The 24679-nt window shown below is 39.7% G+C and overlaps 2 protein-coding genes and 1 pseudogene across 8 annotated transcripts in view; 1 reads left to right on the forward strand and 2 right to left on the reverse strand.

Moving 5' to 3' along the window:
* rhot1a (ras homolog family member T1a) overlaps nt 1-24679 on the forward strand; it is a 63526-nt gene that overhangs the window by 33712 nt on the left and 5135 nt on the right. The gene's annotated exons all lie outside the window — the stretch shown is intronic.
* On the reverse strand, nt 1697-8490 carry LOC139539932 (sterile alpha motif domain-containing protein 9-like; annotated as a pseudogene).
* Nucleotides 9986-21836, reverse strand: LOC139572562 (sterile alpha motif domain-containing protein 9-like). 2 transcript variants are annotated; one of them, XM_071395282.1, is made up of 3 exons: nt 21759-21836; nt 20480-20517; nt 9986-19917 (listed from the first exon to the last, which is right to left on the reverse strand). In XM_071395282.1, the coding sequence occupies exons 2-3, from the start codon at nt 20502-20504 to the stop codon at nt 15269-15271; spliced, it is 4674 nt and encodes a 1557-aa protein (XP_071251383.1). In that variant the 5' UTR covers nt 20505-20517; nt 21759-21836; the 3' UTR covers nt 9986-15268. The 2 variants fall into 2 exon arrangements, with proteins under 2 accessions (XP_071251383.1, XP_071251376.1); XM_071395275.1 differs by lacking the exon at nt 21759-21836 and having other exon boundaries at nt 20480-21707.

Here is a 24679-nt window from a genome sequence, read left to right on the forward strand (position 1 = left end):
ATTTTGTCAATCTGCAGTGTCTTTTACATAAAATATATTTTACTTTTAGTTTCTTAAGAATTATATTAGGTGTGCGAACCAAACATACTGCTTTTGACTAAATTAGTAGGTTTTAGGATCAACAAGTCCTTTGCACTGGTAACAAAAATACTTCACCTGGACAGGCTTTTAACAAATTATATTGTTTTTATTTGACTAACCTCAATTACAATACATATGGGTATTATGCATTGAATACTGGCTCTTAAGACATCATTTATATATGTATATAGCCAAGAAGACATTAAAAAGGTATTTATTTACGGCATCATCATTATACATACAACTTTATTCACTATTTACATAATGCAGCTTATTCTAACAGGCCCATCTATCCCCTGTTTGTGTTCCAGGGTTCCCATTGTATTTACATTTTGCTCCTTGTATTTCTTGTCAAGTTCTCAAATTGCATTTGGTAACGAGGCAGAATACAAGGGGGGGACTCTGATAATGCTTCCCTTGAACAAACAGATACTTGTTTTCTGTCCTTCCTTCAACACGGTTCAGCATTTTGGACAACCTCTGGGGTTTTCCACACCTCCCCACCGAGCCACTTGAGCCTTCTCTCCTTGAGATTTCCCTTAATGTGCTTTTCAATAGCACTGCTATGAACAATCCTGTTCAGACCCCTTGCCTTTCCAAGAAAGAAGTGAGTCACTGTTCTGCTCTTTTTTGGTTTCATTTTTAGCCGAAGTTGTCTTTGAAGGTCCTCAATGGCTGACATGAAGACTTTTTTGTTTTTTGCAGAGCTAGGTTCATTGTCCTCTGGACAGAATAAGGTTGAAAGCAAAAAGAAGGCACTTGCTGACTTGCTGCCTTCCTTGTAAAATCTCATGCTGAGATCTTGAAGTTTCGTAAGCGCAACCAGCTTTGGAGAACCTGGTATAGCACAAGCAAGAGCTATCTGAGAGAAAAAGTAGTTGACCAGGTCTGTCTGGTCAAGTTCTTTCATTTTGGGGTTAACTGGATACATGCCAATTATTTCCTCTAGCTTCTTGCCACATCTCCCAGTCTTGTGATCCGAGAGCAGGGAGAGAATGGTTGTGACATTCCCACCTCCTAACTCATACATTTTCTTTTGTTTTTAGAACGGAGTGACCATTACATCTTCAGCGCAGTCAGGCATTGGACTGTCTACATGCGAAACAACATTACAGAAAAAGCCAGCGTACACAGCGCTTTTCCTTGTAAGCCATTTCCTTGGATTGTTTACCTATTCAGGTTCTCGTGTGTCAAGTTCCTCTTCTTCCTCACTTATGTCAGTGCGAAAGGTCTTCAGAAATGCACTCGAGAATTTTCAATACTCTTTTGCATTCCTTTTAACTGGCCATGAAACTTCTTCCAGGGTTTATTAACTGCTTCTGGTATATAGTCAGTCAGTAAGTATCTCATAAGCTCAGATTTTCCATCTTTTGTAGAAAAAACATTCACTGAGTGTCACGCCCTGGCCTTAGTATTCTTTGTTTTCTTTATGTTTTTTAGTTAGGTCAGGGTGTGACATGGGGAATGTATGTGTTTTTGTAGTGTCTAGTGTAGTTGTCTAGTTATGTCTATGGCTGCCTAGATTGGTTCTCAATTAGAGGCAGCTGTGGTTCATTGTCTCTGATTGAGAGCCATATTTAAGGCAGTCATAGGCATTGGGGTGTTGTGGGTAATTGTCTGTGTCTATGTTGCATGTTTGCACTTAGTCTTTGATAGCGTCACGTTTGTTGTTTTGTTTCGTTGTCCTTCTTCTAATAAAGAGAAGATGTATTTTCCACACGCTGCGCCTTGGTCCTCTCTCTCTCCCATTGACGATCGTGACACTGACGATATGAGCTGAAGGAGCCGACATCCAACATCTACTTCCCCAAAGTAGGAGCTGTTCAGACTGACTATCTATGATTTGGGAGCTTTTTCAGAGGTATGAAAGGCAGCAATTCCTTTCAGAGCTGTACCAATGATTTCACATACCTCTTCAGGTGGTTTCTCTGCTTTCCCCAGAGCATCATGTTGTTCATAAAAACCACTTTTTGTATACCTGCCCCTCCGTGTCAAGGATGAAAGTATCATGTAGACAGTGCGCTTTTGCTTCCTCTGCCCAACGCTGGGCCTCAATTAAACTTTTGTTTGTATATAGCAGTCATGCCAGCTGCTGGGCAAAAAATGCAAACTTTCCAAAGCAGGTATATGCTGCTTCTAAAAGTTCAGTTGCTTTTTGAAGGCCATCCGGCTTCTCTCTACAGACATGCTCAATCAAAGGAGAGAACGAACTGTCATCAGGATCTCCTCTGCATATTTTGTTGTGTCTGATGAGCAGATCTCGGAGGAACTTCAGAAATTCATTCCTGCCGAACCTATAATCCACCAGAACCTTGTCAAGGAGAAGATCCTTTGCGATGGAGCTTTGAGGCTGAATGGCAGACAGCTGTTCCAGAATTTCCCTTGCTACGACAGGGTGCATTTTAATGGATGAGATGTGTGTTGTACTTTCTCTCAGTTGTATGAAAACAAGTCTGGCTTGTTCACTTAGAGAATTCACAAATGTATGGTAACGGAACCGATCTATTTGGATGCCAAAGCCCAGGGAGGCCTCACAGTGTGACACAGATATGTAGGAATTCTGAACATGACAGTTCAGCAAGGCGACAAATCGGATAAGGCGAGTGGTGAGAGATGAGTGGTCAATATCCTCCAGTAGGTTCTTCACAAAGCCCTCAATGTAACTCTTCTGAAATCTCTCACTCATGAGTACAAAAGCTCGAATGGACTCAATAGGTTCAGACATCAGTTCTTGGCGTATCTTTTTGAATAGAATCTTCTCCTGTTTAGACAGATTGTTTGTCACTGATACTGTCTGGGAATTTCTGGTCATCTTTTCTGGGTTGTGGCATCTTTTGCAGATAAGAAGGATGAAACATAAGGCCGAAGCAGTGATCTTCATGGTTGCAATTGCATGACCTAATTCTCGTCTGAGCTCATCTACATACTCTGCATTACAGTCATCCAGCAGCAAGAGCACCGGGAGACAACTGTTATTGTCTTTCTCTTCATATTCTCGCAGGCGTACTAAATGCTGACAAACAGTTTGAATTAGGTATGATTACTTATCCACTGCACACCGGAGTTTGGTTCTATAGTTCCAGAGGATCTGATGTGCGACTGTGCTTCCACCACTGCCAGGTTGGTGACATATGTTGACACTCTGAATTTACCTTTTTGTTGTATCACCATGTAAAACACCCTCTAAAACCTTGGTTGTTTCTTTGTATGCATCTCTCTGAATGACCTCTTCAAACTTCACTTTTTCTGCAAGCCACAAGTGCATCCAGCTGATTTTCCTTCCTTGATAGAAATATTTCTCAATGTTACTAACTTGGTCATTGCCCATTACATTCAATTTGTTTCTTCACACTGGTCAGCACTGACTATGTCCAGAGAAAGCATTGTGTCTTCAACTATTGGCTTCAGGAAGCAAACACCTTTGTTGCACACAGGTAAGCGTCGAGTCAGTTGTTTATTGGAAAGCCGAATGCTTTGAATTGTAGCATCTACATGACTCATTGGCATGCCAACAATACTGATTTGTTCCAGTGATTCCAAATCACAAGATGCTTGAACGAGACTTGACCACTTGCTGTAGTTCTCTTCTCCTCATGGCCATTCATTTCTGCATAGAATTCATGAAATGTATCAACAAGTGGCTGTTCGACCTGAGACATGAGCAAGAAAAGCACCACAAATGAACCTTTAGGAAGGATTTCATTGCAGATGACAGAGACAGTCCTTTTCAGTAATTTTTTCTTTGTTCTGATCCAGGTTTTCATCACAAGGATCTTCTCCACCAAGGTAATCATTCCGCACATTGCAGAATATCCAGCTTGTCCTATCAAATAGCTGTAAGCTCTTCTTGAAGTCGGTGGTGCTTAGACCAGGATCAATAGCAAAGTCATGCAAAAAATGGAGGTTAGCAGCATGGTGCTCACGATATTGTCCACAAAGTCCAGATGTTTTGGAGTCCGGATCAAAGTCAAAAACACAGACGATTTTCATGTGCACTAAGAAGTTGATAGTCTCCAGATGTTCTTCTTGAAACTTATTTGTCACAATGATGAATGACAAGGTGTAATCCATGTCCTTTTTTCCACAGGTCAAGAGAATTGACCATTTTCTCCCAAGATCGTCTCTAGTGTCTGCAGCTGTTTGACTGGGGTGTACTGGCCATTTATCGCTTGTGTTAAATAAAAATACTTAAAATATCTCTCATTTTATCCTGATACCAGATTTGATTGACGCAACCCTTTACAGTAGTTATATCTTGTCACGCTTCAGCCTTGGAAAATATTTGTTTGTAAGTTCGATTCAAGCATTTAGCTAACGATGATAATCTTGTTATTGATAGAGTTGCTTACATATCAATGTTGGTTGGTTGCATTTACTCACACAAATTGCAATGCCTGTCATGTATGCCGTTAGCTGTATTACTTTGTTCGTGCGTCATGCAAACGAATTGTAAAATATACAATATTGTCGTTTTGTTACTGTTTCTAGTGTAATATGCTTTGTTATTCTACATAGATGGTTGTACATTATTAGAGTAATGAAAGGAGTTAGCCAATTACCATATGAGTAACAATTAGCTATATGGTTTGGCATCATGCCAGATGCATGGTACCGTAGCACGTGCTTTGTATTCATGCTACTTCAAATGTATAATGTACAGCTACAGTATGTCGGTGTGAATTGAATACTAAAGTATATTCTTTTCTGTATTTTGCAGTTTTACAACATAAACGTTTTCAACATATTCATTCAAGAAAAGTCACACCTTGGGAGTTTTATTGAAAACTTAGTTGTTAGCTATCTGTCTAGTTTTGCATGGGAACGCAACTCAAGGGCAGAATACCAACCTTGGTGCAAATATTGATATGTCATGAAGTCTTACATGGGGAGTATTATTTTTTTACAGAGTGGAACAAATTGCCATGTGGCAAATGGACAGAATCCCATGTGAGCTCCTGGTTAAAATCCATTGGAGTAAAATATAAGTACATTCTGAACTGTACGAAGAGGAGGTTACAGGACCTGCACTAATGAAGCTGCAAAGAGAATATCTGCGTGACAGAATTTAAATGAAAGGTGGCCAAATTGAACTTCTGCTATCTAATCGTAATGCTCTTTTGAAGCCAAGACCACAGAAACTAAAAGCAGGCAGTAGCACACAGAGAGATACCAGAAATGTTGAATCCAGTGCTGCATCCACACAAGAGTCAGAACACAAAGTTGAGAGGACCAGTGAAACAAGTGAAAATGAACAATCAACAGATGGTGCATCTTCTTCTCTAAGTAACTTCCGTGCATTTGATGAACATGACAAAGACTTCCGATATGTCAAGAGAGCACAGAGTGCTTCCACCAGAGACTGGAATTGAAAACATGATTGTTCCATGCCATGAATACAAGTCACTGGAAATTGCCCACAAATTAGAACCACTGAAGTCGCAAGTGAGGTAATCAGATTTGCTTGTGGGTGCATGAAACCAAAGTGACTTTGTGGATGCATTGGACTACATTGAAAACTGCTTCAAGGATTTAAACCACCATTCTGATGCCAGGAAATGCATAAGGAATCATAAGTTTGAGGTAATTGACAAGGGGAGCAGTGGAGGAAACTGGATCATTGAATTTAACGTTGTCCCAAAGGCAAGAGTGGTGAAAGACCAACTGTACAGTGTTACTATTCCAAAGTTCAGCGAGAAAACCAACAAAGTAATCTATGAGGAGAAAGCATCACACCACAGAATAGGGGCCAGTACACCCCACATACCTGGTGAAGACTTAGTTCATTTCATTCAACAACTGAAAGAGAAAGATCTACAGAGGGAAGAGGCACCCCAAACCCTGAGCATAGACTAAAAACAATTTTCGATTGAGATTTCCCATCAGGCATTCATTTTATCCAAGGAATGTTGTACATATTGTACATGGGTCAATCTAGAAATATGGTGGCTTTGGACATGGAATTTTGGAAAAAATGATTTTTTTTTCTATAAATGTCCAAACACCTCCCTCTGCAACTGGATCCTGGACTTCCTGGCGGGCCGCCCCCAGGTGGTGAGGGTAGGTAGCAACACATCTGCCACGTTGATCCTCAACACTGGAGCTCCCCAGGGGTGCGTGCTCAGTCCCCTCCTGTACTCCCTGTTCATTAAGTTTGCAGACGACACAACAGTGGTAGGCCTGATCACTGACAACGACGAGACAGCCTATAGGGAGGAAGTCAGAGACCTGGCCAGGTGGTGCCAGAATAACAACCTATCCCTCAACGTAACCAACCCCTATTTTACGCTACTGCTACTCTCTGTTCATCATATATGCATAGTCACTTTAATCATATCTACATGTACATACTACCTCAATCAGCCTGACTAACCGGTGTCTGTATGTAGCCTCACTACTTTTATAGCCTCGCTACTGTATATAGCCTGTCTTTTTACTGTTTTATTTCTTTACCTACCTATTGTTCACCTAATACCTTTTTTGCACTATTGGTTAGAGCCTGTAAGTAAGCATTTCACTGTAAGGTCTACTACACCTGTTGTATTCAGCGCACGTGACAAATAAACTTTGATTTGATTTAAATGTGATTGGGCACATATTCCCATTCTAAATCAACTAATATGGCAGCTTGATGACTTTAAATATATGTTTTACCATTATGATAACATTGGATAAGGATAAGGATAAGTTCATTAGATAGGATATAGGATAGGATAAGTTCATTAGAGTTAGCTGTACCTCAGATTGCAGCCCAAATAAATGCTTCACAGAGTTCAAATAACAGACACATCTCAACATCAACTGTCAGAGGAGGCTGCGTGAATCAGGCCTTCATGGTCAAATTTCTGCAAAGAAACCTCTACTAAAGGACATCAATAATAAGAAGAGACTTGCTTGGACCAAGAAACACAGGTAATAGACATTAGACCGGTAGAAATCTGTCCTTTGGTCTGAGTCCAAATTTCAGACTTTTGGTTCCAACCACCATGTCTTTGTGAGACGCAGAGTAGGTGAATGGATGATCTCCGCATGTGTGGTTCCCACCATGAAGCATGGAAGAGGAGGTGTGATGGTGCTTTGCTGGTGACACTGTCTGTGATTTATTTAGAATTCAAGGCACACTTAACCAGCACAACCATCATTGTGCAGCGATACGCCATCCATCTGGTTTGCGCTTAGTGAGACTATCATTTGTTTTTCAACAGGACAATGACCCAAACACACCTCCAGGCTGTGTAAGGGCTATTTGACCAAGAAGGAGAGTGATGGTTTGCTGCATCAGATGACCTGGCCTCCCCAATTACCTGACCTCAACCCAATTGAGATGGTTTGGGATGAGTTGGACTGCGGAGTGAAGGAAAACCAGCCAACAAGTGCTCAGCATATGTGGGAACTCCTTCAAGACTGTTGGAAAAGCATTCCTCATGAAGCTGGTTGAGAGAATCCCAAGAGTGTGCAAAGCTGTCATCAAGGTAAAGGGTGGCTACTTTGCAGAATCTCAAATATAAAATATATTTTGATTTGTTTAACACTTTTTTGGTTACTACATGATTCCATATGTGTTATTTCATAGTTTTGATGTCTTCACTATTATTTTACAATATAGAAAATAGTAAAAATAAAGAAAAACCTTTCAATGAGTAGGAGTGTCCAAACTTTTGACTGGTACTGTATATTTCAGGATGTTGTGTATAATAATCAGAATTCATGTAAACATTACAGTTTAGAGAACATAGCTTGTCCAAAAAAAAGTGGTCTCTTTGCACAAGTTATCCGAGGTAAGGATAAATTGAGCATTGAGCCGCCTTGGGGTAAGATGTTAAACATCTACAAATTTCTGTACTGTATGAAACATTACCACCACCTTTGAAAAATGCACTTGCATCTTGAGTTCATATGTATAACAAATTACAAAAATATTATTAATATTACTAACAACATGTTTCATCATTTGTATGGGTTATGTTGAGGCATTGGCTCAACTTGCCCATGGCCAAATGGCACAATTTACTCCAAAGCAACCATTTTGACTATATTAGCCCACACAGCTACAAGGATGCACTTTCATGTTAGATTTACGACCTCAGATTGAAGCTTAAAGAGACCCCAACTGATGAATAAAACAGTCTTAAAACGATATACTTTGGACTAGATACAAGCGTCATGAAACCTCTAACACATTAAATTAATTTGACTTTGTGAAAATAAGTTTTTGGACCTAACTTGCTAACCACTTTTTCCATGTGGTTTCTTCCTTCACAGACACCGTGAAATGATGACCTCTTCCTAAATATATGGTCACATGACTAATTTTCCACATGGTTTCCCAGAAAAAAGGGGTGGCTCAACTAAAACTTTGGAACAACTTAGCCCACTCTCCCCGCCAACCATGGGCATGAGGCCCCCTATCATGTCTCCTGGAGGCCGCTACTGAAGTTCTCTTCTATAGGTGTGGACATTGCACCCTTTTACTCTTCTCCTGCTCTGCTAGTAGAAAAACAAGTAATGATAATATACTGTACATTCTACTTTCATAATGAGGAAGAGACATTGAAGAAAGAAAATGATCATACTTAGCTGCTACCTTTCATTATAAAGGTTGTCATCTAAAAAATATACCATGTCTTTTTGTTTGTTATTCTGTTCACGTATGACAATTTTGGTCTTAATTAAAATTGGTTCTATGATGATTTGATTGGTTTATTAATTAATTTACCACCTGGTGATGTCACCAGTCAGACCAAAACTCCATCCCACCAAAACAAGCTGACATTTCAGGCGGTCTTTTAAAAGAGCTCTTACACTAGAAGGACATTATCATAATTTTCACAGTTTCACAATATTATTCCAACCTCATAGTGTGGAAATATATATAAAAGACAAAAATCACAGTTTTGACTGCACTAGGCCTTTAAGGTGTGAGTGGAAGGCAATGTTCATGCAATATCTGAGCATTGATGTATATTATTTTAGCCAGTTTTTCCACAGCCATTGCAAAGTCATAGCAACAGAACTCATCCTTACATGTTAATATGATTTATTATAATATTTAAGGCTTGATTCTTTAGACCAGGGGTATTCATCCTGGGGTCCGGCAAAAATAAAAATGTTTTTTTTATTTCAATGTTTTTATGGATATCGCTAGCAACAACAGAATAAACACATTTTGAATTACATACATGTGGCAAACCTTTGTTTAACCAGCTAAAAGATGCTATTAGTGAAAATGTGTTTGGAGTAATTTTTCTAGCTAATAGGCTATGTTAGAGTTTACACTTCCTCTTCCAATTATAATGTGGGGATGTCAAAATAATGAAAAACCATCAACTGAATCTATATATTTTAAAATGTTGATTAAGCTACTTCTTCTTCCATTATCAAATCAAATTTAATTTGTCAAATGCGCCGAATACAACAGGCGTAGTAGACCTTACAGTGAAATGCTTACATTCACCTGATGATAAGACAAGACGCAAAATGTTTTTTTGTTCACATATGATGGGGGTCCCTGGGTTGTCCGTTTGCCTGGGTGGGGGTCCCTGGCCGAGAAAAGGTTGAAGGCCCCTGCCCCCCCCTACCCCAGACTATTCTATATTCGAAGACGATATGTGTAGGACTATTCTTTCTGTATCAATATCTTTCTTACAACAGTTAATAGTAACTGGATCCTGAACCTTTCCCAGTCCAGAGTCTGTGGTGTACAGTATCATTTCATGTTGAATTGTAAAATGTGTGAAGACCGCTCTAATAATTAAGGGTGTGACCTGCACAACTGAGAAGATGACTCATTCCTGTTTTAGGTAATAGCCTATTCTGTATGAACTGGCAATTCAGCTTTTTAATAATAATAAAACAATATGAATTGATTAGATAAGTAAATAATAAATAAATAATGTAATAAACCATGTCAAGTGTTATGATTGTGTTTACCCATGACATGTTTTTCCAGAAGATACAGTAAGGTGTGTTGCAACACTGCAGGTACAGACAATATACAGTATACATTTCACACTTTCACAGTGCGATATAGGAAATAATATGGTTGATGATATTAGGATAAAGTAAGATGTGTCCACCACACATTATAAGTTATTAAGTACCCATAGTAAACATAGGTTCCAAGATAAGGTGTTACATCTGAGTAACCATAAACTGTTCATTTTTCCCATGGAGTAGCCAACAGTACTCCATGCACACTTAGTAGATATCTGTTGTCGTGTCTCTGGCTATGGATTAAATGAAGACTTGCTATTTTATCAAATCAATTCTCTGTAATTATTATTACCTGATTAAACTAATCACGTAAATTTAATTAACTAGGAAGTCGGGGCAACACGGAATAATTCGTTTATATAGAGCTACTATCTCCCCAAACCACTCTTAAAGATCTGATGATCTTTTATATCAATAGCAGTCAGTTATTAATCGTCACCTTATTCAGTCTCATCTGAACATCGTAAAATCCTTGGTCATCTTCATGAACCCTGGCTAACAAGTTGAATCAGCAATACAAAAATTGGCTTAATTATTTATTTACTAAATAAACTAACTAAATACCTAAATAATCACACAGAATTACATATACACAGGATGGATTATACATTGATTACTAATCATGTCATGAAAGAAAACGTCCCTAGCGGATGAAACCGATATGACGGCTGGTTACACAAAGAAAGGGGGTTAGTGTTGGAATGAAAGAGCAGGAAGACTGGGGAACAAAATTATTGGGTCTCTATTGCACCTTGTGAAGCTATGCTGTCGTAAATACAGAATCTTATGCATCCCAATAATCGCCCATTCGGAAAAGTAAAATGTTAGACATATATTTACACTGAGCTGCACTTTGATAGATGGGTCGAAGATGGAAGGCTGGTTTGCCCAGTAGAGATCGCCCTTGTCCTTTGAAGAATATTTCTGGTCGATACGTTGTACCCTGTTGTCGTGTGGTAGATCGGAATACGTTGTAGTACCCTGTCGTTCTGAAGAGATTGTCTCCTTTCCTAGGACACGTACGTTTACAGCTGCAGCTAATAACTGGACTTCTAGGATGTATAACTTCTTCTTTAGTGAATAAGAGTTCAAAGTTCATTCCATTTTGCCATAATCAGCTTGCCATGATCTACACCCAGAAAGGGCCACATCATGACACTGTACATGAGGTTTTAGTATACTATATAATAAAAAGCTAGCTAAGTGACATGGAAAGGCTACTTTTAAACATTATATTCCTTTAATTGACGATAAGGTTCAATGATAACAAATCAAGGTACTGTGCATTGAATACATACATGAACCTACACACACATTTACATGTACATAAACACAAAACTGCTTGTAATATATGGACAGTAAAGAATTGCTATACATACAACAACAGTATTCATTATATATTTGCACTTTATTCAAAAAGGGACTTATATAAAACCCTCTGCTTTTACAAATTACTTCTTAGTCATCTCAAAATATCACTGTTTCAAAACATTTACTAGCTCTTGTTTAATGTACTGATTATACAATACAAGAGTAAGGCATTGTTCATGTAGTGTCTTAACTTAAGCATCATCGGTTAGCATGCATACAACACCATTTCAGTGCATAGTAAACAGTGCCTCACTTGGCTCACTGGTACAATAGAATACCAAACTCAGATAAACGTAAGAGCCGCGCCACCTATTGACTGGCAACATCTCATGGCAAGGTGATGATATCACATGTCTAAAGACCTACTCATCAGCACATTTAGGGAAATCCATTCCGGGAAAAAGGGGGGGGGGGGGGCATTACCAGAGACAACATTGTGGGCAACGCCATGTTTGCTGAACTGCCTTTTGCAGAATTAAATTATGGTGGCTGAGGGAGTCAGTCAGCTCGTCCAGCTCCCAATAGTCAGACTAATAATCCACGATGATGAGGTAGTTGGTTTTGCTGAATGTGAGTCCATTCTGACCTTGGACCATGGGAGTGGAGGGATTTGGTGGGGAAGAGTGTCTCCATTTGCTGTCTCTTCTGAATGGAGTTGCAGGTGACACATTTGCTGATGAAGAGCTTTACATCCTCCGTAATCCATGGCCAGAAAACAGAATATGGTGTAGGTAGCAGACCGCATATCGTGGAGTTTCTTGATATAGGTGTACACTAATATCAGGAAACTCCCATTGACACCTGCCATTCTGGTGTCATGAGACTGATAGTTTCTTGACACAGATGATTTGTTTACATACCAGGTCAACATCTGTTGTTCGCAACGCGAAAGAAACATATGCTCCTCTTTGTGTGTCCAGAAATCTCTCAGTGTAACTCACAGGCTATTTGGTTCTGAACTTCCGGACCAGCCTTTGTTGATTTGAGTGTGACTTGTGTCTAAGTTGAGATGTTCACATCACGGTGTGATCCACCTGTTCCAGGTCAGTTGTGGCCAGGGCCATAGCGTAGACTGGCTGGTGTTTGTGTTTGACTGTGCTCTGGGATTGATTGAGCAGTTCTGGACAGGAAGTCAGCTTGTAGTTCTTTGCCTTGTTTGTGTTGCACATGGAGCTGGTATCTTTGTAGCCTAAGCAACATTTTCTGCAGTCGTTTGGGTGCTGTGAGTAGGAATTTCTTGAAGACTGTCATGAGTGGCTTGTGTAGTCACTTTGTGACGAACTACCTGCCATGCAGATACTGATCAAACTTGTCACATGCAAAAACAATGGTGAGACAGTCTTTCTCAATCTGTGCATATTAATGTTCTCGAGGCAAATGCATTCAGGTTTTCCTTTCTGCAGAAGGGCTACGCCAAGGCCTGTCTCACTGGCATCGCACTGGAGTGTGACTTCATCATTCAGGTTGTATTAGTTAAGCACTGGATGTTGTGTGACTAACTGTTTAATAGTCCCAACTGCTGCATCATGCTGTGGTAGCCATGTCCATTCAATGTCCTTGTCAATCAGTCGTCTATGCGACTCCCACACATCAGATAGGTGGGGCATGAATTTTGAAGATAGTTCACAAACAAAAGCTGAAGAACATACCCACATCCAGGTACTTCTTTGTAGGTGCTGGAGTTCTAGGTGAATACATGCTAAATAAAAACGCTGCACACTGCTGTTCATGCTCCCAGGAGATTTTATTGTTACAACATTTCGACCCTTAGGTCATGGATGCCTGATGAAGATCTAAGGGGCAACGTTGTAACAATAAAATAAGCTGCAAGCATGAACAGCAGTGTGCAGAGTTTTCCTTTTGATTTTTCAAGATAGTTCACAAACTCTTACAGCCGCTGCAGTGAGTTGACGTCGGTCCCTCTCTGTATGTTTTGAACAGCTGTTGTCTTTTCTGGGTCAGGGGCGAAGGCCCTCTGTGGTGAGAAGATGACCCATGCTACAGCACACTAGGTAGCTTTAACCTGAGTTTATTTGTGTTCAACTTCAGATTGATATCTCTGGCTCTCTGCAGTAGAGCTGTGTGGTTTCTGTTGGGATCTGCCGTCGCTTGTTCTCACTTCTTCTCATTTGTGCCGCCACATCCATAGGGTAGAATATCCTCTACGATGACACTCACTCCTTTTAGTACCTGTAGTGCTTCACGCTGCCTGCGCTGGTATTCTCCAGCTGCTGGCTTGATTCCAAATTGCATTCTCAGCCATCTATACCTGCTTATCGGTGTCCAGAAAGTTGTTAGATAGCTGCTCGCTTCATCAAGTTTGACTTGCCAATGGATATCTTTGGTGTTGAGTACTGAGAATACTTTGGATATCTCTGGTATAATCTCTTATATGGTGGGCATCTGGTAGTGCAATCTCAGTAAGGTTGAATGCACTGGGTGTACATACAGATTCGTAGTTTGTCTGGCTTTTCAATGACGACCATGTTGCTGATCCACGTTGTTAGCTCTTTTGTGATGATTTTGTCATTGTCCATTGAATGTATGGCCTTTGTAATCTTTTCTTCCAGTGGAATATGTATCCATCATGGTAGCTGCATAGGCAAGGCTGTTGTATTCACTTCTGTTGTTTGGTCATCTGACACATTGTATTCATCTACTAGATTGAGTTGACGTTTGCTTGTTTACAAACCCTGGCAAAATGGTTTTGTTTGCGGCATGCTTTACAGGTGACACAGAATGCTGGGCATTTGGCTTTGGCATGTACTGAACTACAGTAATGACTGGGTGAGTCTTTTGTCTGTCTATTTTTGTTAATAACCCCTGTAAACTTTGACCATAAATTTGGCCTTTTGATTCTGAACATCGCTCCTGGGAGGTACAGCATCATTTATTTTACAGTCTTTGGTTTACCTCCTCCCATTTTCTTGATTTGCATTTGTGCTTGTTCACTTGAACGACACGTCAATGGCTTTGTTCAGTGTGAGCTCTAGTTCTCGGAGCATGCATGCGTGCGCACCAAGATTCTTAGTGCCGATGACAAGCCTGTCACGGATTAGTTCCCCTCGTAATGCGCCAACAATCCCGTGTCTGCTAGCTTCCTCAGATTTGCAATGTACTGCTGTACTGTTTCACATTGACTTTGTTGACAAGCATTGAACCTCTCGTAGATTACGTTTCTGGATGGTTCAAAGTGTTTCTGTAGCGCCTCAATCATTTTTTACAGGTCCGTTCTCTCTGCTTCAGGCATATTCAGATGCCGCTGTAACAGGTCCTTTCCCATCACTGAGTTGTTATGCAGACCGTTTCTTACTTTTTTTCCAGACAGGTAGATATCTCACAGTTTTACCATTGGGCTCGAAATAATGTCCAGTTATTATATATATCGCTCTTCATGTCCTTGGGCTCTGATATAGGAATTGCCAGGTTAACCATTTGTTTCTTCTTTGCGTTCGTTGTTGGCTAGCTAGTGGGCAAGGCCCTTCATAGAATGCTTTTCTCCGTTGAGGACATATCTTTTGATTCTGACTTTTGACATGTTTTATGTACTTATTATACAATACAAGAGTAAGGTATGGTTCACATAAGTGTCTTTACTTCAGCATCATCAGGTAGCATGCATACAACTCCATGCAGTGCATAGGAAACAGTGCCTCACTTGGCTCACTGCTAAAATAGAATACCAAACTCAGATAAAACAGCAGTGTCACCTATTGACTGGCAATATCTCGTAACAGCTCTTAGATAATGTAGTAGGCGATCACTTTGGGAGCTTATTTTGTATTAATGCTTGTGGTTTGTAGCATTAATCCTTAGACCTGTTAGATTAGTCCAAAACTTGAATGTCAAAAGCAAGCACCCCATCAAAAGAAAAGCCTAGGTAGAAAGTGACATTTTCGTTTGCATTTGGTAGAGAGGCTGAATACCGTGGAATGACCCTGATCTTGCTCCCTTTGGTTGTACCCTGAACAAACAGGTGTCCATTTTCTGTCCATCCTTCAACACGTTTCAGCAATCGTACAACCTCGGGGGTTGTCCACACCTCACCTCCGAGCCACTTCATTCTTCTTTCACTGAGATTTCCTTTTATGTGCTTTTCAATCAGACCCTTGTGGACAATCTTGTACAGACCCCTTGCCTTTCCAAGAAAGAAGTGGGTCGCTATTCTACTCTTTCTTGGAGGAACATGCTGAATTTTGAGCTCATAAAGTCTCTGAAGGGCATCAATTGCTGACATGAGGACTTGGCTATGAGCTGGATTAGTGTTCTCTCTGCTTGGCTCCTCTGGCCAGTGCAGAAGTAAGAGAAGAAAGAGAGCACTAGCTGTTGAAATGTTTTTTCCCTCTGTGTTAAATCTCATGCTGAGATCTTGGAGTTGTTGAGGTAAAAGTAGCTTTGATGAGCCAGGTAAAGCACAAGCAAGAGCTATCTGACAAAAGATGAAGTTGACTAGTTCTGTCTGGTTAAGGTCATTCCTTTTGAGGTTTTCTGGATACATGCTAATTATTGCCTCCAGCTTTTTAGCAGATCTCTCTGTCTTCTGATCATAGAGTAATGACAGGATGGACGTGACGTTTCCTCCTCCTAGCTTGTAAATTTTCATTTGTCTTTGGAATGGGTTGGCTATTTCAGCATTAGTGGCTATTTCATCATCAATGTTGTCAGGCATTGGGTTGCCTAGATCAGAAACATTACAAAAAAAGCCAGCATACACAGCACTCGTCCTTGTTAGCCATTTCCTTGGATTGTGTACTTGTTCAGGCTCTCTTGTGTCAAGTTCCTCTTCCTCGTCACTGATGTCTGTCTGAAAGTAACTGAGGTCTTCAGAAATGCACTCAAGAGCATGGTAAATACTCTTTTGCATTCCTTTCAACTGGCTGTGGAAACTCCGCCAAGGGTTTTTAACTGCCTGTGGTATGGAGTCAGTCAGCAAATATTTCATCAGCTCAGAATTTCCACCTTTGGTTGAAAAAACATCAACTGATGATATGAGTTGAAGCAGTCTACATCCAACATCCACTTCCCCATAGTAGGAGCTGTTCAGACTGACTGTCTTTTTTAAGGGTGTTTTTTCTGAGGCACGGAATGCAGAAATTCCTTTCAGAGCAGTGTCAATGATTTCAGTAACCTTTTCAGGCTGTAATTCTTGCTTGTCAAGGGTGTCATGCATGTGATAAAACCACCGCTTGTACACCTGTCCTAATGTGTCAAGGACAAATGTATCATACGGCAGGATTTTTTTTGCCTCTTCAGCCCATTGTAGGGCTTCCTTGAATCTTGTGTTTGTGTAAAGCAGACGTGCAAGCTGCTGGGCAACAAATGGATCTTTTCCTAAAGATGTGTAGGCTGCTATCAAAAGATCAACAGCCGTTTGAATGCCTCCTGTTTCAGTGCTGACATGTTCAATCAGAGGAGAGAATGAACTGTCTTTAGGATCTCCTCTGCTTTTTTTGTTGCGTCTGATGAAGAGAACTTGGATGAACTTCCAAAATTCATCCTTGCCAAACCTATGGTTCATTAGTAATTTGTCCTGTAGTAGATCCATTGCTATCATGCTTTGAGGCAAGGTTGTAGAGAGCTGCTTCAGAATTTCCTTTGCCACCAGTGGATGAATTATCCGTATGGACGAGATGTGTAATGGACTTTCTCCTTTGAAAGGTGAAAGGTGTATGAAAACAAGTCTAGCTTGTTCGCTGAGACAGTCCAGAAATGCATGGTAACGGATTTTATCCATGTGCATATCTATGCCAAGGGAAGCCTCACAGTGTGACACAGATATGTAGGAGTCATGGATGTAACAGTTCAACAATGCTACAAATCTCATAAGCCGAGTGATGAGAGATGAATGATCAATTTTGTCCAGCAGATTTTTCACAAATCCCTCAATGTAGCTTGGTTTAAAGCCCTCACTCATCAGTACAAATGTGAGAATGAAGTCGGGTTTAAAGTCCAGCTTTAGTTTCTCCAGTTTCCTTGAGAAGAGAGTCTTCTCTCCATCTGTCAGTTTGTGTGTCACAGCAACAGTCTGAGACGGCAATGCTCGGCACATCCTCTCTGGATCATGGGACATTTTGCAGATGAGCAGGATAAAACATAGGACAGAGGAATTAATTTTTTTTGTTGCAATGGCGTTGCCTATTTCCCGCCTAAGGTCATCCAGATAATCTCCATTGCAATCTTCCAACAGCAACAGTACCGGTAGACAGCTGTTCTTGTCTTTTTCTTCATATTCCCGTAGACGCACTGCATGTTCACACACAGTTGTGAATTCTTTTGATTGTTTAACAACTGCACATCGCAATTTTGTCCTCCAACTCCAGAGGATCTGACGTGCAACTGTACTCCCACCACTGCCAGGATGGTGACATATATTCACAGTCTCGATGGGTCTTTTGACTCGACTACCCTGTACAATGTTCTCCAGAATGTCATTTGTTTCTTTGTATGCGTCTCGCTTGATGACCTCCCCACATAGATTTTTGTCTGCAAGCCACAAATTCATCCAGTCTATCTTCCCACCTTGATAGAAATACTTCTCAATGGTGTTGATTTTGTCTTGGTCCATTAACTCCACCTTTGTGTTATCACACTGGTCAACACTGACTATGTCCAAAGAATTAATCTCATCCTCTTCAACTGGCTTTAAGAAGCACAAGCCTTTGTTGAAGACTGGTAAGCGCCTTGTGGGTCGACTAACTGTAGGCTGAATAGTTTGAACAGTGGCATCAACATGACTCAGTGGCATTTCAACAATACTGATCTCTTTGAGTGCAGTCATGCTACAAGATACCTGGGCAAGGCTCGACCACTTTTTATAGTTCTCTTTGGACTCTGATATTATAGCCAAATCCTCATGACCATTCATTTCTGCATAGAATTCATGGAATGTATCAACAAGTGGCTGTTCAACCTGAGACATGAGCAAGAAAACCACCACAAATGACCCTTTAGGAAGGATGTCATTGCAGATGACGGACACTGCCCTTTTCAGTAGCTTTTTTTTGGTTTTCATCCAGGTTTTTTCATCACAAGGTTTCTCATCTCCAAGGTAATCGCTTCGCCCATTGCAGAAAATCCAGCTTGGTTTATCAAAGAGCTTCAAATGGTTTATGAAGTCAGTGGTCCTCAGCCCACTATCATTAGCATAGTCATGCAGAAAATGAAGGTTTGTGGCATGGTGCTCTTTATATTTCTCACATAGACCCGATGTCTTAGAATCTGGGTCAAAGTCAAACACACAAAATATATTCATGTGAGTCAAGAAGTTGATGTTCTCAAGATGTTCTTGTTTAAGTTTGTTTGTCACGATGATATAGAACATTGAGTCATCCATGTACTTTTTTCCACATGTGAGGAGGATGGAGAGTTTTCTCTTCTGATCCTCTCTACAGTCAGAAGCTGTTTGGTTGTCTGAGAGTTCAGCCTCCTCCCTCTGTTGATCTTTGTCCCTCAGGTCTTGAATGAAATGAATTAGGCCATCCTCTGATATGCGGGGTGTGTTAGCCCCTACTCTGTGGTAGGTGGCTTTCTCCTCATAGATTACTTTGTTGGCTTTTTCGCTGAACTTTGGAATAGTGACACTGTACAGTTTGCCTTTTACCATTTTTGCCTTTGGGACAACATCAAATTCAATGATCCAGGTTGTTTCACTGGCCTCCTTGTCAATTACCTCAATGAACTTTGGGTTCCTTATGCATTTCCTGGCATCACACTGATGGTTTGATCCTCTGAAGCTCTTTTCAATGTAGTCTAATGCATCCACAAATAAATCTTGGTTTTCAACTGGTATTCCTATGATTTCACCATGTTTGTAGATTCCTTTAACTTTATCCATAATCCCAAAGTGTATTGTGCCATTGGACCGCATATTCATGCATGCACATGCAAATCTGAGCACCTCACTTGCAACTTTGACCTTGAGTTTTTGTGGCTCCAATTTGTGGGCAATTTCCAGTGACTTGTATTCATGGCATGGAACAATCATGTTTTCAATTCCGGTCTCTGGTGGAAGTACTGTGTTTTTGACATATCTGAATTCTTTGTCAATGTCATCAAATTTTCGAAAGTCACAAAGCGGAAAAGATGCACCGCCCGATTTTGGTTCACCTTCATTTGGTATGGAAACAAGTCTACTTTCACTTTTTTCACTGGATCTCGAAACGTTGTCTTTAGATTCTTGTGTGAAAACAGCACTAGATTCAACATTGCTGTTATCTCTCTGTGTGCTACTGACTGCTTTTGTTTTTTGTGGTACTGGTTTCAAAAGTTCATCTCGTTTGTGCAGCATTAGTTGGATTTGGCCGCCTTTCATTTCAATTGTATCCCGTAGATACTTTTCCTGTAACTCAATTAATGCAGGTCCTGTAACCTCCTCTTCATACAGTTTCAGAATGTACTTCTCTTTCACTCCAATGGATTTTAACCAGGAGCTCACATGGGATTCTGTCCATTCGCCACATGGTAATTCCTTCCACTCTGTAAAAAATAATACTCACCCATGTAAGACTTAATGTTCATGGTATATCAATATTTGCATCAGGATTGGGGTGAATTCAATTTAGTCAGTTCAGGTAGTGAATTAAAATGAAATTAATACAAATAATAGTCAGAAAATAATTAATAATGATCCATTGAATGTCTAACTATTTGTAATTTTAAAGTGTTTTTCATGGTTGCAAAGAGAGGGACGCAAAAGCCATCTCAATTCATGAATGAACAACATAGCCGGTTTACATATTTATATTTAAACATTCATCAGATGATGGATAATAGCCATTCCTCTCTGATTACATTTCATGACTAGGCTTAAGAACTGTGACACATTACGTTTTCTTTTCTTATTCCAGGTCATTATAAAACTTTGGCCAATAATTTAAAATGGATGAAACTTGGAGCTAAACGTATCTAGGCAATCTCTACTTAATGTATAGAATTGATCAGAAACAGAATCCAAATTTCACTGATAGATATTCATTCAATGTTCTGTAAAACTACACACAGTATAAAAGTATTTGACAGTTTGATGCATCTGACTTACCCATCTTATAGACACTGTATGTCATTTCATTTCGGCATCTTTGAGAGAGGAAAATAAAAGGAAGGGTTATCAAGGCAAAAGTGAAAAATTAATCGTTGATCTCAATAAGCCTTATTTTTTGCACTTGGCAAATTATTTACAATGAAATCATTCAAGCCCTGTTTATACCTGGTGCTAACATGCATTGTGTGTCCTCATCTTGTCCACATTTAGATTTTTAGACAGGCGTAGATGATTAAAATAACTGATTGTGATCAGATCTTCCTGACCTCCTTATGAGGTAATTAGGTATTGTATCTGGATATCTTACTGGATGATCAAACAATTTAAATCATCATTATACCCCCTCTAAAATCATTGACAGGTGGCACCTTTGACCTAAGGCATCATTAATTGTATTAACATAAAATAATCATTATTTTGAAACAATTTATTTGAAATAATTTGCATATAGGGAGGGATCAGGAAATCAAGTCACACTGTAAACAAGGTGGATGGCTAATAAACATATAAAATACCATGTGTAGAAACAAGAAACCTTGATCAGAAAGTGATTGGGTCACCTTGATATGTTAGCACAAGGTGTAAACGGGGATTCAGATGGGTGCTTATCTACCCTCATACATGAACTTGATATTCAGCGCAGTATTGATCAAAGACAGGTTTGTCAGCTTTGACAATCACTTCAACCAGGAACCTCAGAACTTCCTCTTTAAAATAAAATGTTCTATGTTTAACTTTCATTAGTTGGAAGTATATGAACTTAATTTAAAAGTTTGAAACACATGTAATTGCATGTGTTTCTCACCCTATAATTCCTGCAGGAGTTCAATGACTCTTCTCTACACACCTTTTACCATTTGCATAACAAAACATTAAGGAACGACAGTTAACATTTCTGAGTCCAGATTCCAAATCATAAACAATTCAATTCCAGTTCTTGTTTCTATATTTTATATATAAATACCTTAAATTCTGTGCAATCGTAACAAAATGTTGTTCACTAAAAGTTCATGCAGATATCATTCTTAATAGCTGAATAAAGTTAAATAGTGAGTCATTAAAAATGTATTGGTTTTATACAGAGATTCTAGAGATGAAATGGTAATGTTTAATGGTAACGTTGTAGATTGTGATAATCTTAGTAATTATACACTTTTGAATCCACAACTAAATCACATTGCACTTTTAAAAGCCTTTATGATTATTGTGTCATTCAATTAGCTTCTTACAAAATACAAATGTTCCACAATGTTTAAGTACATTTCATTCTGCTCACCTTGAAACTGACGGCTGAAGTGGTATTCACCATATGAAGTGACTACTTGACAGTGTGGTTGCTTTTATTTTCCGGGCATAGCAACAGGGTGTGTCTTCTGCAAGGGCAGTCCACACAGACATGCACTTTGTCCTAATGCCCCCCATGCGTTTGAATAAAGTCTGTCCTTTTTAACTTTTAAAGAGTAAGTGTGATGTTATGGGGCTGACAATGTATTGAATAATAATGAACATAACTATCCTATCCTTGGTGCATACACTTATTTAACTGTTTGATACATATTGTCATAAAGTATTTCTCTCCAATCAGATATGGTACTTAATGAGTTAATTCTGTTGCAACAGTTATAACACTGAAACTATGAGGGTTGTGCTGAACAGGAAATAGAAACTTCAGGAAATCGAAACTTCAAGAAAGAAACGTCAGGAAATAGAAACTTAAAGAAAGAATCGTCAGGAAATAGAAACTTAAAGAAACAAACGTCAGGAAATAGAAACTTAAAGAAACAACTGGGTCATTCTTCAACTGCATTAGGCCTATAAGGGCTCTTCAAAAGAAGTCCCTTTTCATTAAAGTACAAAAGTTTATTTTAGTAGAAAAATCTGGTGGGAGTAACCAGATGGTTACTGGTGTTACTAAGAGGATGGGTTGAAGCCCAGATCTCCTGCACACCACAACATTGTGTTAGCCTGCTGACATAGGCATTAGTTTGTGGAGCTAGTCTTCAGGTCACAGCTATAGATGGCTTACTAACACATTACAATGGTAAACAATTACTCAGGTGCCATCCAGACCTTGGTTCAGATAGTATTTAAAATCTTAGGCATGTGGGGTCTGCACTTTTGGTGCTATTCCAATGATTAGTCAGTGGAGCTCGCCTAGTCTCCCTAGGCAGACGGGTTGCCTCCCACAATATAAACAAGACTAGAGCGCACCAGGCAAGATCAATCAGGCACAGCTATGTCTTGTATTTGAAATATACTAAACCCGGGGCTGCTGCCATCTCTTACTGCCATTGTGGCTCTGTGCTGCTCCCAGCCTGTTGCTTGAATAGTGTGTAAGGAGTTTTGGTACAGTGACAGTAAAGATACACATTTCAATTTTACAACGTATGAATACAATTTTATTTAAAGGGAGTTTCATTTTGAAAACTCCTTATAAATTATGTTGAATACATGTGTTATAAAGGTTGTTATGCATGATATTGAAACTGTCATAAAGGTGTTATGATTGGTTTCATAAGGTGTTATGTATACCTTGTCATGACGTTGCCCTCTTTGGGTACAGCAAGCCCCATCCCCCTCTCCCTGTCTCCTACACCCAGGCTGCTGTGGTCAGAGAGGTCGTAAATTCCTGGAGGAGATTATCTCCTCATGGCCACAGTATAGAGAGAGAGTAGAGTTTTCATAGAAGAGAACAAAGGAATTTCTTCCACCTCACAGAACTTGAGGTCCGAACAACATTATGTTCTGGAGAAGGTATAAAAGATCGGTGAAGAATCCAGCTACGAACTGGTCCGTTTGGTACAATTTTGTGAAACTCATGGGAGACAATACGGCCACATTACCATAACGCTGTTTATATAATAGCCTCAGATATGAGGCTAACATCTAATTGTTGTATAATATGAATGAGTGAGGATGGAACTGTTTGTGAAATTGTGTAATGTGATTTTGCACTGTTTAATGAAGGAAACTCCAATTCCCTAAAAAGTTTCACTAAGTCCTTGGCACGCCCCCAGGGGCATCATCTCATATGTATAGACTGTACACTATACCATCTACTGCATCTTGCCTATGCCGTTCTGTACCATCACTCATTCATATATCTTTATGTACATATTCTTTATCCTGTTACACTTGTGTGTATAAGGTAGTAGTTGTGGAATTGTTAGGTTAGATTACTTGTTGGTTATTACTGCATTGTCGGAACTAGAAGCACAAGCATTTCGCTACACTCGCATTAACATCTGCTAACCATGTGTATGTGACAAATAACATTTGATTTGATTTGACCGGGCGTCATGACCGCCCTTTTCGATGTTCCGAATAAAACCCCACCTGGGTTTTCTATCAACAGACCATGTTGCTCTCAATTACGAGAGGATAAAGGTTGCAGACCAGCTTACCTCGATAACGAGAGGTCCAAGGTTTGAGACCAGACTGCTGAATCTTTTAACCATCCCACGTGGTTAAACTGTTAGACTATCGAGTCTTTGATATTAATTACTAGTCTGCAGCTAAGAATTCGGTATCATTGAACGCAAAGACCGACAACCGCCGAAACATCTATCCATAACGACATGAATGAATGTCACTCTGAACTATCCATTCTAACCACGATGAATGTCACTCTGAACTATCCATTCTAACCACGACAGAGAGGGCGGACAAACTCTCCAACAGAAACAAACTTTTCAACAGAGACCCCGACGACACACTGAGCGTAAATATATATATTGATTGCAATTGTTCCCGAATGAGTGAGCGTTCATGTGCAAAGGATTAGCATTTCAATTGTTATAATTATCAGCTCTGTAGTGACTTCTCAGCTGACCCCCACTCCCCTTTTGTCTAACAAGCCGGCATGCCGATTTAGCCCACTAGGGCACATTCCCTTATCATTTCTTGTAACCATATTTACTTTGTTTGTTTGTGTGTGCACTTCTGTGATTGTTTAGTTAGTTAATAAATAAATGATTTAAGACAATTGATGTATGGATGACTCATAGTGAAACCTGGGTTCGTGCAGATAACCAACAATTTAAGACGTTTGGAATGAGACTAACGTGAGGTAAAGAAGAATTCATTAATCAGAAGACAGTTTAATCGCGTAATAATAATTACAGAGAATCTTTGATAAAAACTAAGTCTTCAGTTAATGATAGTAAGGACACGACAACCTCCATGTAAATGTTACCC

The sequence above is a fragment of the Salvelinus alpinus genome, chromosome 1 (genome assembly GCF_045679555.1).
Source record: "Salvelinus alpinus chromosome 1, SLU_Salpinus.1, whole genome shotgun sequence".
NCBI lineage: Eukaryota > Metazoa > Chordata > Actinopteri > Salmoniformes > Salmonidae > Salvelinus > Salvelinus alpinus.